We start from the raw sequence: 13,096 nt of genomic DNA on the forward strand, positions 1-13,096 counted from the left end.
ATAGAAGTCCAAGAGGATTTAACCATTTTCTTCTAGTTCTAAGCTCACACTAAGCCTCCACTACCCATTTTATCGATTTCAATTATCTCCTCTACTAGCATTTAGTTCATAAGCAAAAGAGCAAAAGCTAAAATAGTCAGTTTAAATTTTATTTCATTAACTTAAAAGTTGAAGAAAATGTGTATTTCAAATCTTTATTTAAACTCATTTTTCTGAAACATGTTTACACACAGGGCAGATACAGGATTTCATGTAACTTATGGCAGAGTAGTCCACTGTCCATTAAAAAATATGCTTCTTTCTTCCACAAAAACTCTGTGTTGAAAAGCAAAAAAAATTTCTTTTATACTGCATAAGAGCTAGATGCAAACTTCTGATATAAATTTATTTCATTGTCAACTCTGATGCTGAAGCTGGGAGGCAGAGATGTCCACAGTTCGGTTAAATGATGCAAATAAAAAGCTTCCATTTCTCTAAGATGTAAGTAAGTTAGAAGCTTTCATTCACTATCTCTCACAGTAGCACCACCGACTTGACTCTCAAATCTGGTCACTTCTTCTTCTTTCCTTTCCCTTTTTTACTTCCCTCTCCTTGCTGAAGACTTTGGTCACCACCTCCTGTTTTTTGTGTCCTTGTTTTTAGTTTAGGTATCATTTCTGCTACATACAACATTACAGACTTACCTAGGAACAAGAAGTTAGGCTTAGTGTATGATCTAAGGAATAAGACATACAAGCTCATTAACTTGAGATCACATCAGGAAAATGACAAAGATTAAAATAAAAATGACTATAAAGACATGACTTGCTCAAGTGGGAGCCTTCCTGGAGAAAATGTTCTAAGAATGATACTGAAATATTTATTTGAAACACCTATTTTGGTCCTGGTTCTAGTAACTGACTTGAAGATCAAAGGGGAGTAAGTCGAAATACAACAATCTGGAAAGAGAGTCAGGATATCACTGTACCTTAAGCTAAAGAAACAGAGGGCCACTCAGTCTTGTAACAAAAACCCAATGTTATCAGGCTACGAAAGATGTTACCTCATATGCCCAGATGATTTCATGTGTACAGGTACCCTGATCTGTACACCAACTACCTCCCTCCAGATCTAGTAGCTACTTCCAATACATGGAGCCCCTCAGTTTTCCCCTTACTTTCTTTTTTCTTATTGGAAACTGGGAGCAACATTTTTCAACTGTAATTTTTACCTACATTTTATTTACTGGTCAAGTCAAAAAAGTTTCTTGTCTCTTGATTTTTTTAAAAAAAATTTTGGGGGTGGGGCGCCTGGGGGCTCAGTGGGTTAATGCCTCTGCCTTCAGCTCAGGTCATGATCTCAGGGTCCTGAGATCGAGCCCCGCATTGGGTTCTCAGCTCAGCAGGGAGCCTGCTTCCCCCACCCATCTGCCTGCCCCTCTGCCTCCTTGTGATTTGTCTGTCAAATAAATAAATAAAATCTTAAAAAAAAAAATTTTTTTTTTTGGTCTTTTGAATTTTTTTTCAAATTTTATTTACTTATTTGAGAGAGAGAGAGTGAGAGAGCAAGAGCCAACACAGGTAGAGGACATGGGGAGAGAGAAAGACTCCCCCCTAAACAGGAAGCCCAAGACAGGGCTCGATCACAGGATCCTGGGATCAAGACCTGGACGGAAGGAAGATGCTTAGCCAACTGAGCCACCCGGCTTCCCTGTCTTTTGACTTTTAACAGATAGTAAAAGAAGATGTCAAAGAGAAGAGTAAATACACTGTAATATACTACCTGTTATTCCAACTAAAGATCTTGTTTCTAGAATTATCTACCAACCTGGAAAGGTTTTAGCATAGAGAAACCAATCTAGGGACACCTGGGTGGCTCAGTGGGTTAAGCATCTGCCTCCGGGTTCGGTCATGATCCTGGGGTAGTGCCATAGAGCTCCACACTGGGCTCCTTTAGGGAGCCTGCTTCTCCCTCTGCCTGCTATTCCCCCTGCTTGTGCTCTCTCTCTTTCTGACAAATAAATAAATAAATAAATACCATTTAGTTGTCAGCTTGGGGTTAAAGAAAAAAAAAAATAACAGCTCGATTTAAAAAATTATAGTTTTTAGAAATAAAGAATTCAGGGCGCCTGGGTGGCTCAGTGGGTTAAGCCGCTGCCTTCGGCTCAGGTCATGATCTCGGAGTCCTGGGATCGAGTCCCACATCGGGCTCTCTGCTCAGCAGGGAGCCTGCTTCCTCCTCTCTGCCTGCCTCTCTGCCTACTTGTGATCTCTCTCTGTCAAATAAATAAATAAAATCTTTAAAAAAAAAAAAAGAAATAAAGAATTCAGAAAAGAATCATGTACAAAAATATTCATCTTCCCCAAAGCCAGAATTAATTATTTTGGAATACTGATAATTGGTTACTGCTGTTTTTTTAAGAAATAAAACACTAGAGATAATGCTGGTCTTCTGTGAGCACCATTCCTGTGTCCCTACTTCCCATGCCCTGTTCATCATTAGGTTACCTACTATTTTTAAGACTGGGGTTTTCCTCCAGTCCATTAAAAAAAATTTACATACATAAATGTCAATAAATAATATTACATATACACCAATAAATAGTAACATTTTGTATTTAAATGAACCAAAGTGGTATCACACTACACATTCCTTTTGTAGTTTTCACTCAGTATGGCTTTTAAATTAATGATAGAAATTATTAACAGACCTCATAGGCCTCTAGGATCTGAAATGCCAATTAACATCTGACCACTCAATAATTCTACACTCTTAACCTGGGAATAATGACGGATTTCCAGAGGTTATAAAAAGTTCATAAAACAAGTTTTTTAAATGAATGACTAGGTTTCACATTCCTAGAGGTCCTTAACTTAAAAGAAGTGAGAACCACTGTTTTCCTCCCTTCCTCAGCAGTAGCCTTTCTTAAATTCATCTGCAACATGCAAATTATGAATTTTACCTTTCAAAGGGGTCAGTTTTAGAACTTTTTTTGTAGAAGAACGACCTTGCCAAACTTTATTTGTTCATTAAAAAAAAAAAAAAAGCTTACGTGACGGGAACTGTACAAGACAGAGGCTGCCGTCTTCCTGTTTCAGCTGGACCCGGACTCTGCCCCTGTACTGAACATCACGATTCCACTCTCTAGAGTACATTTTATTTTTCTAACATAAAAAACAACAACATATAAAACAGGCTTTAAAAAGTTGTCATATCAATGAGACTGAGTAGGAAAAATAGTGAAGAAAGAACCACCTCTTACCTCAAGGAATACATTAAGTCCAACTGCTGAGCACACATCTTGAATCTCAGTAGCTGTAGGATTTTCAACAGCCTGAACAGTTAAAAACAAAAACACTGAATAGCTTACCTTAAGCAGATACTGCTACATCGTTGTGTGAATCATTTCAAATATGAGGATCACAACAGTTATCAAAACCTTAAGTTTTCTTTTTCACTAGGTATGGTTGTTTCCACTGTAATTTTTTAAATTTTTAAATTTTTAATTTTTTAAAGAGTTTTTTATTTATTTGCCAGAGACACAGAGAGAGAGTACACACAAGCAGGCAGAGAGGCAGGCAGAGGCAGCGAGAGAAGCAGGCTCCCTGCCGAGCAAGGAGCCCAATGCGGGACTCAATCCCAGGACCCCAGGACCATGACCCGAGCCGAAGGCAGCGGGCTCAACCAACTGAGCCACCCAGAAGTCCCTCCACTGTAATTTTTAAAAGTATAGAAATAACACTTATTTATATCTCCCTTCCAACAGAACATACACTTCACAAAGGCAGGGACTGTTCTGTTTATCTGTAAATCCCCAAGTATCTGGAATGATGCTTGGAACATAGTAGGTGCTCAATGAATACTAGTTAAACAACTATTACAGATACAGCCACTTTAGAAAATTGTTTGGTAGTATCTACTAAAGCTAAACATATGCATTCTTCATGGCTCTGCAATTCCACTTCTAAGTACATATCCAAGAACAATGCAAAAATGTTTCCTAGAGGACAAACTCAAGAACATTGACAGCAGTAGCATGTAAAGTAGCCTTAAACTAGAAACCAATTATCCATCAATGGTAGGATGGCCTGTGATTTATTTATACAATTGAATACTACAGAGCAGTGGTTTTCAGCAAGGCAATTCTGCTCCCTGACATTTAGCAATGCTAGGAGACATTTCTAATTGTCAGAGGAGTCAGGTAAGGCACCGGCATCTCATGGGTAGAGGCCAAAGATGCTGCTAAACAACTAAAAAGCACAGACTAGCCCTGATAACAGAATTACCTGGCTCAAAATGATCTGGCTCGAAATGTCAATGGTGCTGCTGTTGAGAAACCCTGCTACAGAGCAATGAGAATTAACAAACTACACTAAAAAATGTGAATAAATTTAAGCTTAAAGTTCAGTGAAAAAAAGACAGATACAAAAGTACATAGTGTATAACGCCTTTTAAATAACGTTTAAGAACAAGAAAAGTAATCTATTGCGTCGGAAGTCAGGATATGGTTATCCTTGAATGTGAGTATATGTGGCAGGGGAAGTGACTGTGAGGAGACAAAGGAATATTCCTGGGTGCTGATCACACCTTCTTTTTTTTTAAGATTTTATTTATTTATGTGACAGAGATCACAAGTAGGCAGAGAGGCAGGCAGAGAGAAAGAGGAGTAAGGGTCCTGGGACGCCTGCTTCTCCCTCTCCCTAACTTGTATTCCCCCTCTCGCTGTCTCTCTCCATCAAATAAACAAATAAAGAAAATCTTTTTTTTTTTTTTTAAAGATTTTATTTATTTATTTGACAGAGATCACAAGTAGGCAGAGAGGCAGGCAGAGAGAGAGAGTGGAAAGCAGGCTCCCCGCTGAGCAGAGAGCCCGACGCGGGGCTCGATCCCAGGACCCTGAGATCATGACCTGAGCCGAAAGCAGAGGCTTTAACCCACTGAGCCACCCAGGCGCCCCACAAATAAATAAAATCTTAAAAAAAAAAAAAAAAGCTATAAAGACCCATCACTTGGGATTAGGCACTTTCCAAACATGCCACCAGGCCAACTGAGAACTTGAAATTTCCCATTCAAACAGCACAAGGGAGAAATCATATTTTTAAAAACTCTAACACCCTTTTTAGAAATATCAATTTTAAAACTTTACTCCCCTTCCCCTCCAAAAAAGATAACAGACATAAAACTAAAAAACTCAACACATCTAAATTCTCTGTAACACTTGGGGCACCTAGGTGGTTCAGTCTCTTACATGTTGGACTCTTTTTTTTTTTTTTAAGATTTTGTTTATTTATTCATTGGTGGCGGGGGAGGGCAGAGGCAGAGGGAGAAACAGACTGCCTACGAGGCAGAGAGCCCTATGTGGGACTGGATCCCAGGACCCTGGGATCATGACCTGAGCCAAAGGCAGACGCTTAACTGCCACTCAGGTGCCCAAGCGTCAGACTCTTGGTGGTGGGATCCAGCTGCTCAATTTGGGGAGTGCTTGGGATTCTCTCATTCCCCCTCCCCCCATCCCAATTCCCCTCTTACTCTCAAATAAATAAATTAAAAAAGAATTTTTTTTCTGCAAGTCTTGTTTAATAACTCCACTGCATTCTGGACATCATATAATGCCATAGTTTGATTTCCTTTATTAAGGGCAAGAGTAGGAGCGCCTGGGTGGCTCAGTGGGTTAAAGCCTCTGCCTTCAGCTCTGGTCTTGATGCTTCCGGCTCTCTGCTCAGTGGGGAGCCTGCTTCTCCCGCTGCCTGACACTCCCCCTGCTTGTGCTTACTCTCTGACAAATTAAGGGCAAGAGCATCATAACCTTGGCTTAAAAAACAACAACATGCAAATCCTACTGCCACCCAACTCCTTTAAAGTACAAGCTCATGAAGAACCATTTAGAATAATTCCCCCAGCCAGGTATTAGTGCCTCTCTGGTTTCGCCACTGTTAAGAAAAGCACCCCAATTCCTGGAAGCTGTTCACCTCAGGCCCCAAACAATACCATATAGTAAAAAGGGAAGCCCTTGAAGCCCTAACAGTACAACCTCCCCCAACCCCTCAAGGACAGAGGTGCCAGCCCATTTACCTTACTTATGGGGATTCGCCTCCCTTCTGCGATGGTCTTCTTGTTATTTAAATAAGCAGGATAGATACAAATGAACCTGCCACAGAAGGAAGCACAGCTAGTATCACTAGAGCAGGATTTCCAAAAATTTCATTCATTCTTTCATCACCAAGATTGCCAGCATGCCTGTTACTTGCTTAGTATTTTTTTTTTCTTGAAATTGCCTCCCTTTTACTTACGTTACTTAAAAAGCTAACGTTAGTTTACTACCTCAGGGGGGGGAAAAATCAGTTGTTAGAGAAAGTTTAAAACCAAACCAAAACAATGCCTTCACCGGTCAGTTAACATACAGCCGGCTATCAAAACTTCCTGAGGGGAGGCACCTGGGTGGCTCAGTGGGTTAAAGCCTCTGCCTAAGGCTCAGGTCATGATCCCAGAGTCCTGGGATCAAGCCCCGCATCGGGTTCTCTGCTCAGCAGGGAGCCTGCTTCCCTTCCTCTCTGCCTTCTTGTGATCTCTGACAAATAAATAAAATAAAAATATTTTTAAAAAACTTCCTGAGGCTGGGGCCTGCTCTCAAACAGAAACCACACCAACTGAGGTGTTAGAAGACTTTGAAAAACCCAAACGTGCCTTTCTGAACGTAACAATGAAAAAAACACATTTCTCCCTCTGTGAGTCTGTTACTTAATGTGCTGTCCACGTAGCACCCAAAGTCCTTCGTCTCCGGCGCAGGCAGACACTGAACTACCTAGGGTCGGAATTTCGGGGATACTACGAAGAGCCAGGCGCCGCTGGCCTCCCGGAGGAACCAACACCTGGGAAGAGGCCCGGAGCCTGGGAACGGAGACAAGCCCCACCCGCCAGCCTTTCTCAGGGATGGGGAGGGCGGTGCAGCACCCTTTCTCAGGACTCACCTGTCTTGGTCGGCCGGGGACCGTGCGGCTGCACAGGCCATCTTCACCCAGGCCCACAGAGCGCCCACCGAGGGCCTGTAGGAGAAAGACGGGCCGGAACTCGGTTCTGAGATTTTCCGGACCACGCCGGCTTCCGGCGGAAGTCCCGCCCACCGACCACCCTACGCGTCCCTGGCTTTCACCGATCCTGGTTCCGGCATCTGTCGCTCGGCGTCAGCGTCTCTAGTTTCTGACGTGGCGTTAGAATCTCTCCTCTCGCGAGAGGATCCGCGAAAGTTTCCAGGTTCTTCTTAAATCTTGTCAAAACGGGGTTTTAAGAGCTTTTGCTGTCGCCGAAGTAACGTTTTTACGATCCTTCACGTCCAGGGTCACACTGAGAATTGAATGGTGTTAGCTACCCTCACCTTAGGTGAAGGCTCTGTACCACTGAGCCGTTTGTCTGCACAGATCCGAGCAGGCAAGGACATGTATTTTATGTTTAATCTTGATCCGCTCCTGGGCCCCACAGCTTGCTTTCAACTTGGCAAATACGGGTTTTTATAGTGGTGAAACAAGTAAAACAACCTCAGTGTTTCAGTGAGGTGTATAAACGTTAGAAATGTGGCCATACACCTTTTTAAACTCCAGAAGAACACCCTCTACTCTACAATTCATTATTTTTTGCATACCTTAGGTTAATTGCAAAGCACTATTTCAGCATTCCCGTTCTTCAACAGAACACACCTTCAGTCCTCTTTTAGTAGCGGCTGCTTATTCCACACCAACAAAGGCACTTTTCATAAAACCGGGCAAGGTAAGATAAGTGTTTTCTTTCTTTCTTTCTTTCTTTTTTCCTTTTTTAAGATTTTTTTTAAGATTTTTTAATTTATTTGTTTGACAGAGATCACAAGTAGGCAGAGAGAGAGAGAGAGAGAGAGAGAGGAGGAAGCAGGCTCCCTGCCAAGCAGAAAGCCCGATGTGGGGCTCGATCCCAGGACTCTGCCGAAGGCTTTAACCCACTGAGCCACCCAGGCGCCCCTTAAGATTTTTATTTATTTATTTGACAGAGATCACAAGTGGGCAGAGAGGTGGGGCGGGGGTGGGGTGGGGTGGGAAGCAGGCTCCCCGCTGAGCAGAGAACCTGATGCGGGGCTTGATCCCAGGACTCTGGGATCATGACCTGAGCCTTAGGCAGAGGCTTTAACCCACTGAGCCACCCAGGCGTCCCAAGTATTTTCTATTACAAATGAAAAAACAAACAAAAATCTCTCCACCCCCTCCTATTACCCCCCACCGAAAGCTTGAGTCTCATTGAAGTTAGATAATTTGTCAATTCAGGCTAATGATGGATGAGGGTAGATACCCAGCTGGTCCGTCTGGAATCCCCTGACTTTTCTCCATCCCTTCAATCTCCGCCTCTCAGTCACCCTTGCAGTTCCACAGTAGGGGATTAATTTGGTGCTGATGTAAATACTAAGTCTTACTTCTTCCTTAAAGTATACATGATTCCTGTAAAAAGAGCTTCATGCAGTGACCAATAAAACCAAACAGGGATGAAATGAAACCAAGCTTTAGAATACGTAGTTAGCCTGCTTTTGGATTTTGCTTTTATACTTTAGCTTCATCATAAAAACTCAAATACTTCTTTTCAGAAAATCAGCATTTTACATATACATATGGAAACAGTGGGACGTGAACAATGTAGTCAGAGGTTTAATGTGTGCGGAAGCCCCTGTTCTATCTTCTTCCTGCTAGCCCTATTTTAACAAGAATCTTGCTACATTAAGTATATTTGTTAGGGTTCTCCAGAGAGGCAGAACTAAAAGACTTATATAGATATATGAGATTATTATAGGAACTGACTCACACCATAATGGAGGCTGTGATATACCACAATATGCTATCTAAAAACTGGAGAACCAGGGAAGTTGATGGTATAAATCAGAGTCCAAAAGCCTGAGAACCAGCAGAGCTGATGGTGTAAGTCCCAGAGTTAATATATCTGAGAACCAGGAGATCATATATTGGAGGCTAGGAGATGGAGGTCCCAGTACAAGAAAAGAGAAAAAAATTTGCCCTTCCTTCACCTTTTGGTTCTATCTGAACTCTGAACAGATTAGATGATGCCTGACCATATTGGTGAAGGCAGATATTCTTTACTCCATCTTCTGATTAAATGCTAATCTCTTTCAGAAAAACATTCACAGACACACCCTGAAATGTTTTAACGCTGTCTGGGCGTCCTTTAGACCAATTAATTTTACACAGAAAATTAACCGTCACAATAAGTGTGGTGAATGTCCCCCTTACCCTTGTTATCTGATCAAATATCTGATCAAATTATCCGGATCAAATATCTGATCAAATTCCTCATTCCCCATCTCTCATATGTTAAGTCCTTGGCTATCTTCCACAAGAATTTACCCTAAGTAATTTTCTGTCTCCTGTCGGAAAGAACAGAACAGGGACATTCTGTTTTTTGGTTATAAATCTCCAACTGTCTTTGCTACATTTGGAGTTGAGCTGATCTCCTCTGCTACAATATCTGTATTGCAACAGTCTTGAATAAAGTCCCTCTTACCATTCAGCCAAGTGTCAGAATAACTTTTTCTTTAGCAACTTCTTCAAAGCACGGTGGTTTCAGGACTTCTTACATGTTGGTTGGTTTCCTGCAGACCACACAGTAGAAGCTACCAGGCCTTTTTAATTCCTGGTCTTGAAACTTCCTCTATGTTTTGTTGGTCAAAGCAGTCACAGGGCCAGCTCAGTAACAGACTCATATTGGGGAAAAAGCATGTGGAATGGCAGATACCATGCCATCTTTGAAAATATTATCTACCGTAATGTCAGAAGTCAAATTTTCTTTTCCTTTCTTTTTTTTTTCTCTTTTCCCCCTCTCTGCTTCCTTCCTCCCTCCTTCCCTTTCTTTTCTTCTTTCCTTTCTTTCTCTCCGTTTTTCTCCCTTTCTCTTTCTCTCTCTTCTTTTACTTTATCCCTTTTCCTTTCTTTTCTCCTTCCTTCCTTCCTCTATCTTTCCCTCTTTTCTTTCTTTCTTTCCTTTATTTCTTTCTTCTTCCTGTCTCTCTCCATACCCCACTGAGCCAAATGAAGGGCTTGAACTCACAACCCTGAAATCAAGACCTGAGCTGAAATCAAGAGTCAGACCCTTAACCAGTTGAGCCACCACGCACCCCAAAAAAGTCAATTTCTACAGAAGACAGAATTTAGGAAAACTAAAAGTTAAGTACACCAACTTGACCTCATGACAGAGCTTTCAGTGTCCAGGGGAAAATACAGAGTACAGCATGGTGTTTATGAGTAAGATTTGTCTACATGCCATATCCGGTCTCTGTTGGATTTGTATCTGTATCTTGGGATGGGAGAGCAGACTATAAGTAAAATCTGTTTTAATGAAATTGTTTCATTAAAAATCCTCTAAGGCATTTGAACGCAAGCAATATTGCTTTGGCACTCTTATGGGAAAATGTTGATACCAAAGTGGAAGATAGATGCTCTTTCCATTTCTAGAGGATCATAATGCAATGTCTAGACAACAGAAACTGACAGTACAGTCCTCATGTAGGCACCACCAAGATTCTGACTGGTGTGTGTTGGAGAGGGGCATTTTGGTAGATATGGTTGAAGTTGGTGTTCTAACAGTACTATGGCTTGGTTCTGCTCCTGCAAAGTGAGAGAAAGGAAGTGATTCAGGAGCAGGAGTAAGAACAGAGATAACATTTACTGAGAATGTTTACTGAAGACTCAAGATAAAAAAGATTTAATATCAAAAGGCAGAGTTGTGGAAAAAAGACACACAGCTGGACTTGTGCCAGTACAATTTCTTTATTTCAAGGATAAAAACAAAACCCTACAGACACCAAGATAGGACATTAAAGTTATATATAATGGAAACAAAACTAGACTGATAGTTCAACTTCTTAGTAAACAATAGGAGTTTTCTGAGGAAAAAGAATTGTGACCAAAGTTGTGACCCAGGTTATCCTTTATGTGATGGTAAAAGAAAACAGAAGTTTAAAAGATTTTATTTATGAGAGAGAGAGAGAGAGCTCGCGTACATGAGCAGGCAGAGAGGTAGAAGGACAAGCAGGCTCCTCGCTGAGCAGAGAGCCCAACTCTGCCTAGATCCCAGGACCCTGAGATCATGACCTGAGCTGAAGGCAGATCCTTAGCTGACTGAGCCACTCAGGCACCCCAAGAAAACAGTTTTATACAAGCTAGGATTTAGAAAGTTTATCCCCAATTTGGCTTTTCTAGAAAACAGTATCTAAGGACATAGTCCAGTCAAGCCAAATTATATTAACATAATTACAGTGAAGAAAGTGAAAGGCATGTAACATAGAGGAAACATCTAATTTATATTTAAATTCAAATAATTATTGATAATGTGATGGTGAAGCCAACTGCAATTATTAAAAAAGATTCTGAAAATTAATAACAAGTGGGTACTTGTTAATATTGGAACAGAGAATTTGCGAGGAACTTAGGGTTCCAACTGAAATAGTGAGTTTCTTTTTTTTTTTTTTTTTTTAAAGATTTTATTTATTTATTTGACAGAGAGAAATCACAAGTAGATGGAGAGGCAGGCAGAGAGAGAGAGAGGGAAGCAGGCTCCCCGCTGAGCAGAGAGCCCGATGCGGGCCTCGATCCCAGGACCCTGAGATCATGACCTGAGCCGAAGGCAGCGGCTTAACCCACTGAGCCACCCAGGCGCCCTGAAATAGTGAGTTTCTAAAATCATTTTAGCTGCTGCACCACCAGGGCTTTCATAAGACCCCGACTTCTCGTTTTCCTGCCTCCTCATTCTTTTTGTGCTCCCCTATCTCTACTCCTCAGCCCCCCATTGCCTGGGTACGCTGAGAATCCCAAATTCTTACCTCTTAGGCAAATCTGTTAAATTTTCTCTAACCCTCCTCCCACCTAAATTCCAGGCTTGGCTTTACTGATCCCCAAACCATCAAGGTCCTCAGCTCAGGAAAAGGACCTCTCAGAACCTTCCTTTAACAAAATGCACCCTGTCTGGAAGAAAGTTGTAATTTTAAATAAAAACAGTTCCTTTTGTTCTATAAATACCAAGTCATCTGTCAAACACTGAGTCTTACTTGTTCTATGGTTTTTGCTAATATTTTGTAAATTTGATTCATCCATTGATGTTAAATCATTTGAAATTTAAAGAAAGTCATAAATGATGTTAATCCTTTTTCATTATTTTTAAAAAAGATTTAACTTACTTATTTATTCATTTTTCAGAGGGAGAGAGCACAAGCAGGGGGAGCAGCAGGCAGAGGGAGAAGCAGGCTACCAGCTGAGCAAGGAGCCCAATGTGGGGCTCAATCCCAGGGTTCCGGGATCATGACCCGAGCCAAACACCGATGCTTAACCGACTGAGCCACCTACACATCCCTTTTTTCATTATGTTTGATGCCTTGTATCCAGAATTATACTGACACAAATTTGCTTTAACCGCTTCCTTTGCATTTGCCTTTGCAAGTGTGGTTGTACTTTTAATTTTACCCACTTGATCATTTTACTGTCTTTTATTAATGGCATTAAGTTGAAGGACTTTTTTTTACTTGACTCCAACCTGAGAGTCATTAGTTTATTATATATGTTTAATCCATTTATTGCTGTGGTCTTACACAGTCATTTTATGCTTCTTTGTGGCCAATTCTCCATCTCTCCCTTTCTTTGATATCTTGATCAAGTATTCTGAATTGTTCTCTTTGGTTAGTGATTTAGGTGGAAAATTTTATTTTTTAACATTGGGGTTACCATTAAACTAAAAATTGCATTTGTCTTTGTCTAAGTTAAAAGTAAAATAATATCTATTGATACTGTTTCCATAAAACTAGAAATTTAGCATGCTTTTACATCTTCTCTCCCCTTGTAACTCATTTCCCAATTTGGGTTAGAATAATCTGGAATTTAAGATTATGAAAATTATTAAACATTTTATCTTTTCAGTTTTGAGTTATGTAGACATTCATATTGAGATTACCAGATTAACCACAATTATTAACATTTATTCAGCTTTAGATGTTTTATTGCTCAATTTTGTTTCCTTAATACTTTTCCATGTATTTTAATTGTTTGGGCAGCAGGAATACTATGGTAAAACAGATCATGGTTTCTGGTTGCCCAGAGCTTCCAAA

The 13,096-nt window shown here is 40.8% G+C and overlaps 1 protein-coding gene and 1 long non-coding RNA gene across 2 annotated transcripts; one reads left to right on the top strand and one right to left on the bottom strand.

Annotated features, from left to right (window-relative positions):
- Positions 1-135: 135 nt before the first annotated feature.
- SRP19 (signal recognition particle 19) lies at positions 136-7,103 on the bottom strand. The gene is made up of 5 exons (XM_004761325.3): positions 6,948-7,103; positions 6,052-6,127; positions 3,242-3,313; positions 3,032-3,143; positions 136-683 (listed from the first exon to the last, which is right to left on the bottom strand). Exons 1-5 carry the CDS (start codon positions 6,986-6,988, stop codon positions 550-552), a joined length of 435 nt encoding a protein of 144 aa, XP_004761382.1. The 5' UTR covers positions 6,989-7,103; the 3' UTR covers positions 136-549.
- Positions 7,104-7,117: 14 nt separating this feature from the next.
- LOC123393879 lies at positions 7,118-12,254 on the top strand. The gene is made up of 3 exons (XR_006608687.1): positions 7,118-7,230; positions 7,621-7,740; positions 12,195-12,254. It is a non-coding gene; the product is annotated as an uncharacterized LOC123393879 (long non-coding RNA).
- Positions 12,255-13,096: the final 842 nt, after the last annotated feature.

This window comes from Mustela putorius, unplaced genomic scaffold (assembly GCF_011764305.1).
Source record: "Mustela putorius furo isolate JIRA1106 unplaced genomic scaffold, ASM1176430v1.1 tig00001059_pilon_pilon_pilon, whole genome shotgun sequence".
NCBI lineage: Eukaryota > Metazoa > Chordata > Mammalia > Carnivora > Mustelidae > Mustela > Mustela putorius.